We start from the raw sequence: 18,037 nt of genomic DNA on the forward strand, positions 1-18,037 counted from the left end.
TTGGGTAAAATTTGAAGCAAAGATTCAACCCAGAGGGCATTGCTCTCTGCCTTGAACTTTTATGAACTGTGTGACCTGAAACAAGTCCCTTAACTGCTTTAAATCTTACTTTGTTAATACCTTAGAAATGAGGAAGCCATATTTTTCATGTATCCAAGCATTTGTAAATTAACTTATTATTCAAATATCTACTAAACACCTTTGGATGCTGGGCCCTAGACTGAATATATGAGGGATGAGGCTACAAAGATGATGAAAATAATGGTCCCTACCTACTGGGTGACCTCATTAGAGTGGAGAAGGATACTCAACACACAGTACTGTTTCAAGAATGAAATAAAATACTGCAATTAAAAGTATTTTGGGAACTGAAGGGTTCATCATAAAAAGGCATTAACACTTCTGACTTCTTTTTCGTAATTTCTAAAAGACTTGATTTCTGCCATTAAAATATCTCCTGGGGTTGACCTAGACTTTCAGATTGCAAGGTAAAGTCCTGTTGAAATTTGAGGCATAAAGAACACATGGCCATTATCTTAGGTATGATGGACGTTTGAGGTCTCCTGCAAAGACCTAAAGTAAAAGGGCTTCAATGCTACACCAGTGTCTGTTTCTCATGCAACAAGCCATGCACTGGCAGACCAAGGCTGATGTGGCAGTTCCTCCTGGGTCCCTCAGTGGCTCCCTAAGGTGTCGCTCTTCTTGGGGTGATCCAATATGGCAGCATCCCTAAGTGGCTGCCAGCATAACAACTGGATGTCAGCCAGCAAGGCAGAGGTAAGAGGCAAAGTGGAGGGCACACCCCTTCTCTTTGGGAATTGGTCACTTCCTTCTGCTTATGTCTCATGTGAGCCAAGATTTAGAACTGGGTGACTTCGCCTAATTTCAGGGGAGGCTGGGAAATGAAGTCGCTATCCTGGGCATCTCTCACACCCCACATCTGACCTGTCGCATGTGTCCAGAATCCAGCCCCTTCTCTCCATTTCTCTGCTTTCACCGAGTCACCATCATTCTCCATTGGATGACAACAATAGCTTCCTAACTGGCTTCCCTGATTCTACCCCTGCCCTCCTTTGAAATCTTTGCTCAGCATAGAATGATTCTTTTAATTTTTTTATTTTTATATTTGCTTTTTAGGGCCAGACCTGCAGTGTATGGAATTTGCCAGGCTAGGAGTCTAATCAGAGTTGCAGCTGCCAGCCTAAACCACAGCTCATGGCAACTCTGGATCCTTAACCCACTGAGTGAGGCCAGGGATCGATCGAACCCACATCCTCATGGATACTAGCTGGGTTCATTACTGCTGTGCCAAACAGGACATTTTGTTTTTGTATCATTTTATCCTTCCCATAGCCCTCCGAGGAAGGGATCCTTACCCACCAGTACAGATGGTGAAACTGAGACTCAGTAAGAACAAGGACCTTGCCAATGCACTGGGCTCATCAAAGCAAAGCCAAAATTCCTTCCTGTTTACTTTCCACTCACCCATTCACTGCTCATTCTGGCAAACATCACCTTTTACATTCAGAGAATCCACCTAAGCTCTTAAATTAGGATAGGCTGGGGGCAGACAAAATAAAAGTAAGGATGGAATCTCTGCAGCAGAAGTATAAGACTGAGTGTGTGTCTCTCTACTCCCCTGGGGAAGCACCTCTGGTGACCTGTGCTGTCTATCCGTGGTGTAGACAGTCTAGGCCCTGGGCCAGGATGGGAAGATGTAACCCACAGAGAAAGGGGAGAAAGGAGCCTCTGCTCTGGAGCTAATGAGGTGTAACCACAACACCCCAGGCATCAGAGCCTCCCAAGATCCCCAGGTCCTTTCATGCCAGGTCCAGACTAAGGCTGAAAAATCCGAGTGGTCACAGTATATTTTCAAAGGCTTAGTCGGATCAGTAAGAAGAATGCCCCGGAATCTTCACTAATGCAGTGAGGTCTGTTTCCAAGATATGGGGCTTAGATGCCAAGAATCTTACTAAATATCATCTGGGCTGCTTAACAGAGGGAAAAATCACAGCAAGTTCAAGGTGTCGGTGACTGTGATGGAAACGGGCTTCACTGAGCATGAAATTAAATCAAATCAAAGTGTGGAAAACCTGGAAAAATCCCTTCCTGCCTTAAATGAAAACCACAGAAAATGTATATAAATAATTCCTTGATGTCCCATTTTTTTCTTTCCAAGTAAAGCCTTTCAAAGGGTTGGAAGAGTTAGGGACAGCATGTGGTCTTTCAAACACACCCTCCTGTGTAAACAATTGACACAATATCTGTCCTTTCAAAATCATTTTTACAACCACATTTACTTATAAAGGATGATTTTTTTTTAAAAAAAAGAAGGTCTTGGTTTTCATATAAATGTTATAATAGAGTATGATCCGTGGCATGGAGACAAACATACATAAAACACATTGTGGAAAATCTCTGCACACTTTTAAGTTCTCAGCTCAGTATAAACAAAAAGACGGTAATATGATATTTTTGTTGATGCTGATGAGTAGTAGGTCTATTTTATTATATTATGCAGGGTTCTGAGATGAATGATGAAATCTCATGCAATGTCCTGGTCGGATATTAAGAGCTGTGTCAAAATGGGTAAAGATAGAGATCTGCTTAGTTTTAATTCTGCAAACATTTGGTGAACACGTGTCAGCCATACATGCACAAGGAATTGTACCAGTGAGAGAAAAGGTCAAAGTTGAACAAGTCAAATTCCCACCTACCCCAGAGCTCACCATTAGGCAAGGAGAATGAATTGCAGGCATCCATTTTCTGTTGCCTATTTTCTTCAGTCTCCGAAATTGGGATGCATCTTACCATTGACAACATGTCAAAAGATAATTGGCAGGCTTTTTCTTTCCTAATGGCACATGAGAAAAGGGAGTATCTTACCATCCACTGCCACAAAGTTAAGAGTTGATGAAATATGGTAATTACTGTATAAATCAGTAGATTGTACTAAAGAGGTCCAAAATTCCCTTGCAAATATAAATGCACCACCCTTCCCTAGAAGGGTATTTGTAGTTAAAGAATTTAAGTCCTAAGGGGTAAATAAGGTAGGAATGACTACACAAAGGCACTTATAAAACTTTCTTTTAAAGCAAATATCATGACTTCACCCTTTCTACTCTGAGACACTACAAAGATGATGAGAAGGTAGCTCTTGACTCAGTTTTGTTTTATTTACAGATAATTTCATTGATAATGTAGGAGCCAGCATTCAACAGGGGGCATTTGGCTTGTTTCTCATTTTTCACTTTTATAGGTGAAGTTGATGTGAACACCTTGTTCAGGATTTTTTTTTTTTTTTTTTTTTTTTTTGGCCACATCTGTGTAGAAGTCCCCAGGCCAGGGATGGAACCCCAGCCACAGTTGTAACCTGAGCCAAAGCAGTGACACCCTGAATCCTTAGCCGCTAGGCAACCAGGGAACTCCAAAACATTCTTGTTCATGGTAATAAAACAATAAAAATGCACTGCTATGTTACTAGCTTTAATTAATAATAACTAGCTTTAATTAATAATAAAGCATACTAGACAATTCATTTCCATTTACTTTCCTTTACTTCCTTGAAATGTTTCGGAAACTTCCTCTTTTGGTCAGGATGAGATGGTTGTAAATTGTTTTATAAATCTGTAGATAATATGCACTCTAAGAGGAGTTTTACTTTCCAGAATTTGGTCTTTCACCCAGATATTCACTTTTGTTTTGATTGCATGGCTGAACATTATCCAGTCCATGGGTCATTGATTTCTCAGAGATGAAGAACAATAAAGATGCTTATAATGAGAAACAAACAACAAACAGAAGTTCAGGGGAGGAGTTCCCATTGTGGTACAGTGGTTAACGAATCCGACTAGGAACCATGAGGTTTTGGGTTCGATCCCTGGCCTTGCTCAGTGGGTTAAGGATCCAGCATTGCTGTGAGCTGTGATGTAGGGTGCAGATGAGGCTTGGAACCCACGTTGCTGTGGCTCTGGTGTAGGCTGGCAGCTACAGCTCCAATTCGACCCCTAGTCTGGGAACCTCCATATGCTGCGGAAGCAGCCCAAGAAATGGCAAAAAAAGACAAGGAAAAAAAAAAAGAAGTTTAGGGGAATATTTTTAAAAATATTCTCAGCTTTGTATATTTGATAGGTATTTCTCAATCAATAAAGCTTCCCATTTCCAATTTTTTCCTCCTCACACCCTTCATACACCCTTCATTCAGCTACAGCTGATGACTACAAATCTCTAAATATGCCTTGTGCTGTACATGCCTTCTTGTCTTTGCTCCTTGATTTTTCCTTTTTCCCTGAATACAGTTTCCCTGACTTCATATTTGGAAAACTCAGGCTCAACTTTCAAAACCGAGGTCTAATACTATGGTCTTAGCTTGTGCTTCTCTAGGGAAAAGGGCCTGAGACCAGGACTTGAAGAGGGTAATTTATCTGAGTAGTCCCAAAGATTATGAAGGAGGACTGGAAAGAATTTAACAGGGAAGAAGACAAAGTCAATAGAAGAATAAGTTATTGCTTTGTTCCCTTCTGTGTACAATTGATGCTCCATCCTACAGGGGTCATTTGAGGATCTGCACAGGCTACACTTCAGAATTGTTACCTGTGGCACTTATTCATCAAATCCTGCTTCCCATTGGTCATTAGCTGCTTTATGGGATGTTAACATCCTAGCTTTCGTAGATTGTGAGTGAGTCCGGGAAACCTTGGTACAGAAAATGAAAGATACAGGGTGCTTTCGGATTTTACCTGTGGGATGCTGGTTGCCATGGTAACAGCTGGAGTAAATTGTGTGCTAGGAGGATGAGACCAGCATGTATGAGAGGTCACTTTCCTAATGTGCATAGAACTAGCTTTGTCCAATCAGACCTCCATTGTGCCAGGCATAGATCACTGGCTCAGGAGCTACCATGTGCTGAGGGCACGGCCAAAAAAAAAAAAAAAAAAGTATCTGTACTTAAGAAGATAGTATGCGATATTAAGAATAATTTTATTAAGGGAAGGAATATGTTTCAACACGTTTGTGGCCAAAAAGAAATAATTTTAATTACGTTTATTTTCTCTCCCTCTCTTCTCAGATGTGAATTTCACAAAGGTATGGAAATTTGTCTTTTGTATTCATCGTGTATTCAAAGCATTCAGAATAGTGTCTGGCACATAGCAGATGCTCAATAAATATTTCTTGAATTGAACTTAACATCTTGAAGCTCTGAAGATAATATGCTTCTTCATGTAGCAGACATGTTGTTCATGCAATTCTCCAAACATTGACTGAGCACCCACAAAATGCTAGACACGGATAACCTACACATGATCCCTGTCTTCAAAAGGGGCCCAGGCTAGTGTGAAGACAGGTAGGCTCACAGATAATTACGGGCCAGGCTGACACAAATGTGCACTATGGCTATAGGATTGCAGAGGAGTGGCTATTTGTTTGTGGATGGTCAGGAAAGTGTTAAGTGTTTATTGTTTATTGTTTGTTTGTTTGTTTTGTCTTTTTCTAGGGCTGCTCCCATGGCACATGGAGGTTCCCAGGCTAGGGGTCCAATTGGAGCTGTAGCTGCCGGCCTATGCCAGAGCTACAGCAACTCAGGATCTGAGCCATATCTGCCACCTACACCACAGCTCAAGGCAACGCCAGATCCTTAACCCACTGAGCGAGGCCATGGATTGAACCCACAACTTCACGGTTCCTAGTCAGATTCATTAACCACTGAGCCACAGTGGGAACTTCAGGAAAGTGTTAAGTGTTTAGTGTTAACACTAAAGTTGATTTTTCGTGTAGAAACAGAATTATAGAGATGATGAAGAGAAGGATGTTGGAGTGTATTTTGCGCACATGGATTTTATCACATGTGAGTTATAGGAATGAGAGTCAGCACAGGTTTACATTTGATCTTAAACAGTCCTTTAGAATCAGTACACGATGAACTATTTCGCTCAACTTATTTATCTTCTGCCTCCCCTCATTTCCTTCAAAGGTATAGACTATATTAATATATATGAGGAAGGCAATAGAGCTTCCTCAGTAATGGAAAGGAATGTTGAGGATCTATTTAGGTTTATACTTTTCCCCTTCTCTATTGTATTGTGTGTTTTTGGCCAAGATCGTAATTCAACTGCTGTATCTATTTCTCATTTAAAATATCCACTGATTATGTCCTTATAAAGTCAGTTCTTTGTTTTCAATAAAAACAAAACTCTGGCCTTATTAGTCTTTCCAATTGATTCAACCATCCATTCAATAATGGATTTATAACACAATGTCTGTGTTATAAAAACAATAACAACAACCAAAAAAACTGAAGAATTACATGTTGTATAAGAGAATTATTTAGGGCAACTGTCACAAACTGCAGGTCAGATGTAGTCTACATAAGAGTTTGTTTTGGGAGTTCCCGTCGTGGCGCAGTGGTTAACGAATCCGACTAGGAACCATGAGGTTGCGGGTTCGGTCCCTGTGCTTGCTCAGTGGGTTAACGATCCGGCGTTGCCATGAGCTGTGGTGTAGGTTGCAGACGCGGCTCGGATCCCGAGTTGCTGTGGCTCTGGTGTAGGCCGGTGGCTACAGCTCCGATTAGACCCCTAGCCTGGGAACCTCCATATGCCGCGGGAGTGGCCCAAGAAATAGCAAAAAGACAAAAAAAAAAAAGAGTTTGTTTTGTTCAGTAGTGGTTTTATTTTTAATTTAAATTGTTTTTCACAAATTAATCTTGATTTCTGGCTGGGCTTAAAAGAAAAATCAGATCTGGCAACTCTGAGCCAGAGTTTCAAATAGCACCAGAAAACCAGAGCTGTGTCAGGACCCACCCTTTCAAAAGGAGGGAAGAAGAAATAAAGGGAGGAAGAAAGAAAGAAGAGAAGGACAGACAGAGATGGGGAGGGAGACAGAGTGCTGCTGAGAATGTGGAAGCAGAAGTATGGATTTGTGGCAGAGGGGATAATTTTTCTGTGGCCCATACTTGACTAACCAGCCAATCAAATGTATGCCCAGGCAAACTCCAAAAGTCCCATACCCCTGTTTTGCCCATAACAATGTTCAATAATTGTGTGTGAGATGAATAAGAACAGGAACAAAGAATTTTACCCCAGAAGAGATTATTTCATGGGTGATTTTACGAATGAAGAAGTAGGAGTCTGGAGAGGGCAAGTAATTTGCCTGAAGCAATTCTAACAGAAGCCTGTAGTGGTTTTCAGATTGTACGTAAGGCTCGAGGTAACATAACAGAGAGGAAATGCAACATGGAACAGCATAGTGGGCATCTGCTGTTTTACCAACACAGCAGCCATTCCTCTTATTTTTGGGGGGAGCCACCATTCCTCCTAATCCCGTGTGGTCCACCTGGTTTCTGAGATAGTATAAGACTTAAGCATGGCCCACCACACTCATCTTCCTAGAACAATTTAGAAAGAGACATAAGCCTTCCACTGGGGGCTACTGAAGAAGAAAAGATGCAATTCTGAATGATACTATTAGTACCCAACCTAAGATGGCATGATGTGACAAAAAGATGATAAGCTACATTTCTTTGAGTAAATTGCTTGACTATTCTGAACCTCAGCTACCACATCTGTAAATAGAAGTAACAATTCCTTACCTCAAAGGGCTGTAAAGAAATAATGTATGTAAAATGCCTGGCACACAGTAGGAACTCATTAATGCTGGCATTTTTCATTCCCTTCCAAATAATGTCAGATGGATGCAACATTACTGTAATTAAAATGTAAGAAGTGCATTGGCAGACTTTCCTTACAACATACTGAGAACAGTTTTTTCAGTAGCACCTTATGTGATTTCAGGGAATTGTGGAGGGAAAATAAAATAAAATGCAGTTTGCTTTCCTGGAACAATTCAAGCCACATCCAATGCTTGCCAAGTGTAGCCTTTAATTCTATGTCTGCATTCATCTATTATCTCACCTCTATTTAGATAAAGTGGTTTTCCTCCCCACTCACTGGCCTTTTTGCTTTTCAAATGGGAACTCTTTTCAATCCCTGGCAATCATTTAGCTGACAATTTGGATCATAATATAATAACAACATTAGTGAGCAGTTGTATGACACTTCCCACTTTTAAAGCACTTTACAAATCTGGGCTAATTAGCATGACTACTAACATGCCAGCTTTTTATGGATTAATATTGCCACCATACTTTGCTTTTTCAATAAAAATGCAGTGATCTTTTTTTTCACCAGAAATGGGAGAAAATGAAATGAATAAGCTATCAAGCTATCTCTCCAATAAATTCAAACACAATGTAGCAGAGATATGAGACAGACACTTGATTGATTGTTCCTCCAAAAACTCAGGAAAATTTACAGATATGGCAACTCCTGCTAATTCTGTTTTAGGATCAACAAAGGAAATAGAGTGTATTAATGAGGCACAGAAAGTTTGTAAACCCAAGACAAGTTTCCAGGCTTCAGAATACACTTTCCATTCATTTCTAGCCCTAAGCACCTCAAAGACATCAGAAATACCTGATTGTGATTTATTCTTAAACCAAGTGAGAAAATATCATAGTAACACAAAATACCCTATTCTTTCTGTGGTAAATGAAAATGTAACAGAGTAAGGGTAGAGTGGGAAAGACTTGTGTTGGAAACCCAGCTCTGGTACTCAACTATGTAACTATCTGAAACTTAGTTTCCTCATCTCTAAAATGAAAGTGACTATATTTATTTTATTTTATTTTATTTTAGGCCACACCTGCAGCATATGGAAGTTCCCAGGCTAGGGGTCGAAATCGGAGCTACAGCAGCTTGCCTATGCCACAGCCATAACAACACAGGATCCAAGCAGCGTCTGCAATCTACACCATAGCTCACAGCAACAACGGATCTTTAACCCACCAAGTAGGGCCAGGGATCGAACCTGCATCCTCATGGAGACTAGTCAGATTCGTTTCCTCCGTGCCACAATGGGAACTCCTATATATTTTTAATTTTTAAATTTTTTTTGTCTTTTTGCCTCTTATAGGGCCGCTCCCGCAGCATATGGAGATTCCCAGGCTAGGGGTCTAATCGGAGCTGTAGAGCACACAGCAACGCGGGATCCATTGCTCACGGCAATACTGGGTCCTTAACCCACTGAGCAAGGCCAGGGATCAAACCAGAACCTCATGGTTCCTAGTCAGATTTGTTAACCACTGAGCCACGATGGGAATTCCTCCTATATATTTTTAAATAAATAGTTAAATTTAAACAGTAGACCAGGCTTCGGGAGTGTATTCAACTGTGGGGTTATAGCCACTTCCTTGCAGGTAGGGTTGAGCTATACCCTTAAGGAGCCTCGTTCACATAAAGCCAGCAAACCAGGTGCATAGGCGCATGTGTGGGGAGGATTCATATTAGTCTCCCTGTTTAGGGAGGCCTTTATGCCTAAAGGCCTTGGGGCATATTGGAATTCTGTGCAGGACTTTCCTTCCTTCCATATATATTTTAATGCCTATTGATGCCTAATACTGGGCCAGAAAGACTTCAGTTCTGTATTATAGGAGACACTGTTCATATGGTATTTTGTGTCTAGGAGACATTTGATACCCTGTGTGTCCAGGTAGTACTACAAGGGTTCCTATCCCACTTGTTTTGTAAAGATCAATGAAAGGCATCTATATTCTACAGCTCTGACCATCTGGCCATGTCCATCTTTCTAACCTTGCTATTAATTACATCTAACAAATATCTTAGAAAGCCTACTCTGTGCCAAGCATGCCAATTACCACTGAGACTGGTCACAGGATAGGCCCTTTAGCAACAGGATAACTTAAGGATGGAGCACTATTCAGTTTCTGAGCACTGGATCTCTCTCTTTACAAAACTTTCTCTCCATCTTTGGCCACACAGTTGTATTACAGCTCCTCTTATGGCTTGAGTGCAAGGGTGCATTGGGGCCAACTCAGAATATTGTGGGAAGTGAATTCATTCCATTAATTGATTGATTCACTCATCAGTTCAATATTTATTGAGCACCAACTGTGTCAGACATCATGTTGAATGTTGATACCTTAAGGACTAGTCCAAAGACTAGCAGATACAGCCTTTGTCCTTAATGAATTCATAGTCAGATGGTGGAGGCAGAAAAATGAATTAACAGCTACAATAATGTGAATGATAGATGCTAAGGTAGAAGAATACATAAGGGTAATATTTAATTTCTTAAAAAGCCTTAAGTTCTTTGAGAGAAATGGTGTTTGTCTCTCACAGTTCCTAACAACACAATTTGTACAGGTAAACACTCAGTAAAGTGTCAAAAGGTCTGGATTTTGGTCCCAGTTCTGTCTTTGACTAGCTGTCCATCCTTCTCATTAGTCATCTCAACTTTCTGAGCTTCAGTTTATCTGCAAAGGGTGACTGATGTTATTGGTCCTGCTTATCTCACTGGGTTTTGGCGTTTTCTTTGTTTCTGTTTTTTTGGCCACACCCAGCGGCATGCGTAAATTCCTGCGCTATGGTCAAACTCTTGCCACAAGCTTCTGCAGCGACAACGCCGGGCCCTTAACCTGCTGTACCATAAGGAAACTCCCTCACCAGGTTATTGTGAAGATCAACGGTGATGAGTGATTTTTTAATTAACTGTAAAGATATCTACGAAATAAAATACACAATCCTAAGTTATATTCTAAACTCTTTCCTGAATATTAAAACAGATGTTCAGCATTTTTATAAGTGCTGAATGATTCTATTCTAAAAAATAAAAACCAGCAGATAAGGGTCGCTGTTGCCACTTTCACATTCAAAGTCCGTCTGGCTTGATCTTTTCAGCACTCCAGGTATTTAGTATAAACCCCATTTTACAAATTAGAGAAGCGAGGCGCCAAAGAATTTATCCAAGACCACAACGTCTTCAAAATCCAAGCCTGGGCCACTTGCCAAGGTCTTTACACGTCAACAAAAGTCAGAAGAATCCAGACCCAGGACGCTAATATCTTTTCCCCGAAAGCCCCGCTTCTTGAGCCTGGGAGGGGCCGGTCGACGCCTCAACTCCGCCCCGTGACGCACGCAGCCCCGCCTTCACGCCCTCCACCTCTCGCGGGATCTCTCGAGAGCACGGCTGGGGTCAGGTCCCATCATGGCGGCAGAAGAGGCGGATGTGGATGTCGAAGGGGACGTCATGCCAGCGGCGGCACAGTCTGGGTGAGACATAGAGACCGGGTTTTGCAGAGACGAGGAGGGGCGCGGATGTGAGAAGGGTACCCTAGAAAGGCTGGGGTTCCGGAAGGGTCCAGGGGAGCGAAAGACCATCCGCTGGGGCCGGGGTCTCCCAGAGGCCTGGGCGGCGCCGCGCCCATCCCGCCGCCCGGCTCTTCCAAAGCGCAGCCGGCGAGTACCTGAGACTTGGGGCGGACAGCGTTTTCTCCTTTTGCTTGGATGCTGTGAGGGCGCCGGTCGCCCCTAGCACATTGCGGGCTCTTAAGCAATTACTTCTTCCGTTAGTGTCACCCTAGAATCCGCCCCCTTGCCACCGCCCAATAATCATGAGAACAAGGGCTGTCCCTAGATGGGACCTGAGCGTAGGGATTCTGGTACCATCGCCTGCAAGCCCTGTGACCTTGGGTGTGTCGTTTTATCCCTACTCCCTATCGATTTTCTCTTCCACATAAGGATAGTTGTGAAAAACTTCCAGAGAGGTATCGTGACTTAAAGGAAAGGGCAGGACGTAGAGTTAGACAGCTTTGGGTTCTCTTGTAATGGCTGGTCCTGCGAGATACTAGTAGTGTGACCTTGGGCCAGACTTTTAATTTGTCTGAGCCTCAGACAGTTCGTGAGTAGGCTGACGATCATGTTAGGTACCTCGTATGATTATTGTGAAGAAAAAATGAAGTGATTATGGGATAGGTGCTCTGTAGATGTGTTCTTTACCGGCCCGTTATCCCTAGGGGTGGTATTGTGAGGACTGCGGCGGGGGGGTGTCACAATTTATTTAGTATCTCTACCTGCAGAGCAGGCCAGTGGGGTTTTAAACAATAACCTTCAGCTTGAGACATCTAGCCCTTTGACTCCTTGCTTGCAGGGAATGAAAGCAACCATTTTTAAAATATGCTTTCAGAATCTCCTTTTAGTAATGGAAAAGGCCCAGATGGGTCAGGAATTCTAAGACCTCAGTTCTAAACTCAGCTATGTTGCTTGTACCTATAAAGAACGTTCGAAGTCTCTAGAACCATGTGGATTTGCCAATCTTAGACGGTTTTGACCTATTAAAAAGCAATTTCACGTGGTCGAACCTAGTGATAGGGCCTCTGTAAATTTTGAAGTGTACTGGCCCTGCCCATGAGGAACTAAGATAGTGGGTTTAAAGTTCTTCTGAACCCTAAAGCACTGTGAAAATGAGTAACCAACTTCATGTAGTCATTCTCCCTCAAATCTTTAGGCAAAATAGTCCAAAGCTATACAAATGGATAGGAAGGGTTTACTAACAATCATTGTTCACATTTGTGTAGACCTCGTTAATCTTGCACAAGTGCTTTTGCATGTGTGATTTAATTTGCTTTTCACAAGTCTGTGAAATAAGTGGGAGGGATTCTTATCTGCAGCCCAGAGAGAAATGAATTGGCCTTGGAAACACCAAAGATCAGCTGAGAGCATTGGCTCTATCTATCCGTTTTCCATAGGTTCTTTATTTTTCTGATTGTATTTTATTTTTATCCCTTTTTCTCTCTCTCTTTTTTTTTTTATTATTTTGCTTGAGCCTCAGTTTTATTGGTGGCACCTGTGATCATCTTAGTCTCATGTAACCAGTAATAGGGTTATTGGTTCCTGATGGTTAGAGCCATTGCCTTACAGAACTTCAGGGAGCATCAGTAACATATCCTGGTGAAAATTGCTCCCTGGTGTTAGGGCTCCAATCACATAGAATTTCTTGTGAATAAACACTTGAATTGTGTAGTTACAGCTGATAGCATTTGTGGAAGCCTTGAGGATTAATTAAAAACATGTTTAGGTCTCGCTAAGTGCTAGTTACCAAAGTTAGAAGATGGCGTTGCAATGGTTTGATTTCCTTTCTACCTATCCTGCCTCTCTTTCTCATTCTTGTTTTCTTCTGCTTGTTCTTTAAATCTTAATGTTTTGAAATTCCCTCTGTGGCATAGTGGGTTAAGGATCTGGTGATGCTGCAGCTGTGGCTCAAATTTGACCCCTGGCCTGGGAACTTCCATATGCCACAAATGCAGGGAAACACACACAAACAAAAAAACCTTTAATGTTCCAAGGGATTTTTGTCATAAGACTTTTCACTAACCACACAGTCTGTCTCTCAGGATTTAAATTTATTTGTTAGGTTGGACAGTATGAAATTTTGCCAATGTCCCACCATTTTTGACCTACAAAAATGATGTTTCCCAAATTTGTCACCAACTCAAATCTCTCTCCTGAGTTTCAGGTCCATTTATACAATTTTCTGAATCTCTCTGCCCTTGGGTGTTCTGCAGTCTCAGCTTATAAACTTTCTTCATCCAACCTGCCTCTCCAAGTTCTCTAAGTTCAGTCCACCCAGTCACACAAGGCATAGACGTAGACTTTATTCCTTTTCCTTACTTCTCGCATTCTATTCAGTCATTTATTAAGAGTTTATCGATTTTGAATATCCTCTCATATGTGTTCATTCTTCCTATTCACACTGCTTGTTCTTCAAATCTAAGTTATCATTGCCTCTCTCAAGTATTTATATAATCACTCTTAACTGTTCCTTGTCTCCTTGGCCCCCTTTTATTCTTTCCTGAAGTTAGAGCAGTCTTTTCTTAACATGCAGATCTGATCATGTTATTCCCCTTAATCCTCAACTGGGGAAGGAGTTCCCGTTGTGGTTCAGCGGAAACGAATCTGACTAGCATCTGTGAGGACGCAGGTTCGATCCTTGGCCTCACTTAGTGGGTTAAGGATCTGGTGTTGCTGTGAGCTGTGGTGCAGGTTACAGATGTAGCTCGGATCTGGCGTTGTGGCTGTGGTGTAGGCCAGTGACTGCAACTCTGATTCGACCCCTAGCCTGGGAACTTTCATCTGCCGAAGGTGTGGCCCTAAAAAGACAAAAAAAAAAAAAAAAAAAGAATCCTCAATTGGCTTTATGATAAGAAATCTTTATCCCTTAAGTCCTAGAAACCTGTGTTTCTGCTCTACCTACTTTGTTCATTTAATCATTCAATGAATATCCGTTATTTTCTATATGCCAAGTCCCGGCATATAGAGTCCTTGTTCTCATACAACTAACATTCTTATTGGATGAGACAGACAGTACACCTTATGTGTGTCCCAGAGGGAGATAAACTTGTAGAGAAGTTTTTGCAGTCTTAAGAGCTACAAAATTCTTATCACTAGACTACGTCTGAGAAAGGTCAGTAGCTAAGAAACTTTATAACTTCAAAGTATACAGAAGCAAGTATTAACTTTAATTATAACATAGATTGGACTGTCCCAAACTTAACCATTCAGCCTTTTTTCATATGAAGTGAACACTGTGACTTTAGAGACTTTTTATTAGTGAAAGAAGTGGAAATTAAGTTTAATCACCAGTGGATGTAGAAGAGCCCCCAAATAACCCAAGCTAACTTTTTTTTAATTGTTATTAAAACATCACATTTCTTATCTCTGCATTGTACTGTCCTCCTTTGAGTATTTTCTTTTTGGTTCTTCCATCTGTTCTTATTTTTCTTTTGAGGAAGGTGCTGTTGATGGGTAGCTTTTATGCTTTAGATATAACCAAAACAATTAATTGTAAAATTGAATTCCTATATCCACATTCATATCCATCAAAGAAAATCAGAAGAGTTGGTTCATAGCCACAGGACATATTGTGGTTGTGGCTTTGGGGTATTTTTTTTCCTCAGGAAGTTGTTTATTCTTAGGAAACAAAAGAAGTGAACAGACTTGATCAAAATAGCGTGGCTTAAAGCCACTTATATATTTCATAGGCCAGACATAGAGTAGACATCTGCAATGTTAAATCTCTTAAGGGGAGAAAGGAACTAAATTATTTGCTTAAGATCTGAAGCCTACCAGTCATTGTACTGTGTAAATCACATTCATTAACTGGTATAATCTCACTCTTATACCCATTTTCTTTATTATTACAGAAGTGATGAAAATACAGCATCTGTTTTACAAGACCACTATCTTGATTCATCGTGGAGAACTGAGAATGGTCTTATTGTAAGTATTTTGTGAAATTATCAAGTCCAGTGCCTAGAGAACTTTTTTTTTTAAACTTGGTTCTAGTTCTCAGCACAGAAGTAATACATTGAAGTATTTTTTCATTAAAAATAGAATGAACTTACTTCTACCTCTTTTGACTTTGAAAAATGGTCTTTTGGAAACAACTTTGGAGCCAGCTAGATTTAAGTACACATCGGTGCTCTCCCACTTATCAGATTTGTGAACCTCAGTTGGTTCATCTTAAAAAAAATGGGATCATTGCATGGTTCATTTCTTCATTTAGCAGTTATTTATTAAGTACTTACTATGTGCCAGACATAATAGGCCAAATTTGGGGGATACAGCTCATCAAGACAGACATGATCCTGTTCTCAAGGTGCTTATATTCTAAAGAGGAGTCAGGTAGTAAACAGACAGACTAATTATAGATCATGTAGAACATAAGCAAGATGCTGACTGAGAGTATCAGGGTGGGGAACCTACTTTAGATAAAGTTTACCTCCTCTGTGAGATAAACTGAGGAGGTGACGTTTCAGTTGAAAAGTTAATAGGAGTAGATAAGTGAAGAGTTGAGGATAAACATTATAGGTAGAAAGAATAGAAGTAAGACTCTGGTTGAAACCCAGTGTCTGGAGCATGGTAGGAAAGGGGAGGGGATGACAGCTAAGACAAGGTTGGAGAAGCAAAGGACAGCTCTGTCATACCTGTAGGAAGAGGAGGGGAATCAAACTAGGCAGGAAACATTTGTACTAATCTAGACAAGATTTGGTGGTGGTTTGGCCTGAGGTTGTGGTAGAAGTTGGCAGATTTGAATTATGTTTTGGAGATGGCACTGCTTGGTGTACTGGATGTGGGGATTGAGGGGAAAGGAAAGAAATCCGGGATGATGCCTGGGTTTCTAGCTGGAATAGCTTGGTGACTGGAAGTGTTCTTTACAAAGTTGGGAAGGCAGGAGGAGAAGCAGGTGAAGGTATACGCTGGTGAGTTCTGCTTTGAATATGCTGAGAATAAGAAGTCTATTGGATATCCAAGTGGAAATTTTGAGTGGGTAGTTAAAATAGTCTAAAAAGAACTTGGAGAAGAGACCTGAGCTGAAAATTTTTAAGTTTTGAGAGTTGAAAAGGTGTATGATTGTTTAAGAAGAGATTGTGGGCTAAGGGAAAAAAAAAGAATTGTGAATTTTGGAAATAGGTGAAGTATCTAGCAAAATGCCTAATACTTCATAGTTCCTCAAACACGGTAGACAGTATTACTTTATCATCGGTAGGAGCCTGAGCTTTGGAATCTAAGCCTCAAGTCTCACCTTTTCCACTTGAAATGTTAGTGAATGCATCTATGGAAGTAATAATGCCTATCATGGCATTATTGTGGGAATCAAAGATAAGTTTGTGTGCTCACTAAGTGGTAGCTTTTTTAGTTGTAATCATTGCATTATTTAACAAGACAGAAGGTAATTTTAAAATGCAGAAAATAAAAACTATTCTTCCTTTTTTTAAATAGCCTTGGACTCTGGACAGCACCATCAGTGAAGAGAACAGAGCTGTCATTGAAAAAATGTTGTTGGAAGAAGAGTATCCTTTAATGATTATGAGGAAAGTAAAGATTTCAGGGTTAAAAATCTACACATGTGCAAAATTTACACATGAGACCATTGTTAGCTACTAGACAGATTTTATTTGGCCCCCAACTGCTAGTATATAATGCTTCTGCCTGTTTTGTTTTACCTTTAAGTCTGAGATCTGACTCCGTGTTTTTGAGCCAACTCTTTATACTGTTGAATAGAAATTAGAGTGTTAAGAAAAATCAGCTAGACTCTTTAGTCTAAGTCAAGTCATACAGTCCAAACCTCCATTTTCATTTATATAAGCTGAAACCCAGAGATGGTAATTTGTTCAAGGACAGAGAATTAGAATATGTAAAAGTTCTCACTTCTCACTCTGCCAATTTACAGGTGTTGAGTGGGAGGGAATCTAAGTAAAAAGCCAAAATTATAGAATGAAGATTTTTCCCATAGAAGTTGTAGGTCCTTATTCACAGCTCAGCAGCTTCTGGCTTCTTGTCCTTATTTCTTTCATCCATTTGCTGTCTTTGCAACTTAACTTTTTTGGGACTCTGTTTTCTTGTATATAAAATGAAGGGATTGAACAAAATGATTCCTGATTTTATTATTTATGAAGATTATTAATACTAGTCTGATAAGTAGTGGTTTATTAACCCATCTGTGTTGCATGCATTTTTACCTCTTTATTTATTTATTTATTTTTTGTCTTTTTGTCTTTTGTTGTTGCTATTTCTTGGGCCGCTCCCGCGGCATATGGAGATTCCCAGGCTAGGGGTTGAATCGGAGCTGTAGCCACCGGCCTACGCCAGAGCCACAGCAACGCGGGATCCGAGCCGCGTCTGAGACCTACACCACAGCTCACGGCAGCGCCGGATCGTTAACCCACTGAGCAAGGGCAGGGACCGAACCCGCAACCTCATGGTTCCTAGTCGGATTCATTAACCACTGCGCCACGACGGGAACTCCTTACCTCCTTTTTAAAGCCAGAATTTCTGTTCTTTTTATTCCCAGTTATTGCTGTGTTGTTTTCAGGGTTTCTGTGTATCTTTAATATCATAAGTTAAACCCTTTTTTAGGCTTTCCTGTTCTCAGACTCTCCCCAAACATTGCAGTTAAAGCCTAGATCATTGCTTTTCAGTAGAAAAATAGTGCAAGTCACATATATCATTTATAATTTTCTAGCAGTCACATTTAAAACAGGTGAAATTAATAACATTTTATTTAACCTAGTAAATTTAAAATACTAACCATTTCAACATTTAATCAGTATATAAATATTGAGGTATTTTGCTGTCTTTGTTTAGTACTCTTTGAAACCCAGTGCATTTTTTTGTACTTAGAG

General features: G+C 40.6%; 1 protein-coding gene across 11 annotated transcripts in view; it reads left to right on the top strand.

Moving 5' to 3' along the window:
- MYSM1 (Myb like, SWIRM and MPN domains 1) overlaps positions 10,074-18,037 on the top strand; it is a 43,204-nt gene continuing 35,240 nt past the window's right edge. For 2 of the 11 annotated variants that reach the window (XM_021096574.1, XM_021096575.1), the window contains exons 1-3: positions 10,599-11,126; positions 15,056-15,131; positions 16,635-16,705. In XM_021096574.1, the coding sequence (XP_020952233.1) occupies positions 11,062-11,126; positions 15,056-15,131; positions 16,635-16,705 (212 nt within the window). In that variant the 5' untranslated portion in view covers positions 10,599-11,061. Of the gene's footprint in view, positions 11,127-15,055; positions 15,132-16,634; positions 16,706-18,037 lie in introns of all 11 variants that reach the window. The other 9 variants (XM_021096571.1, XM_021096570.1, XM_021096573.1 and 6 more) reach the window with 9 other exon arrangements.

The sequence above is a fragment of the Sus scrofa genome, chromosome 6 (assembly GCF_000003025.6).
Source record: "Sus scrofa isolate TJ Tabasco breed Duroc chromosome 6, Sscrofa11.1, whole genome shotgun sequence".
Classification (NCBI taxonomy): domain Eukaryota; kingdom Metazoa; phylum Chordata; class Mammalia; order Artiodactyla; family Suidae; genus Sus; species Sus scrofa.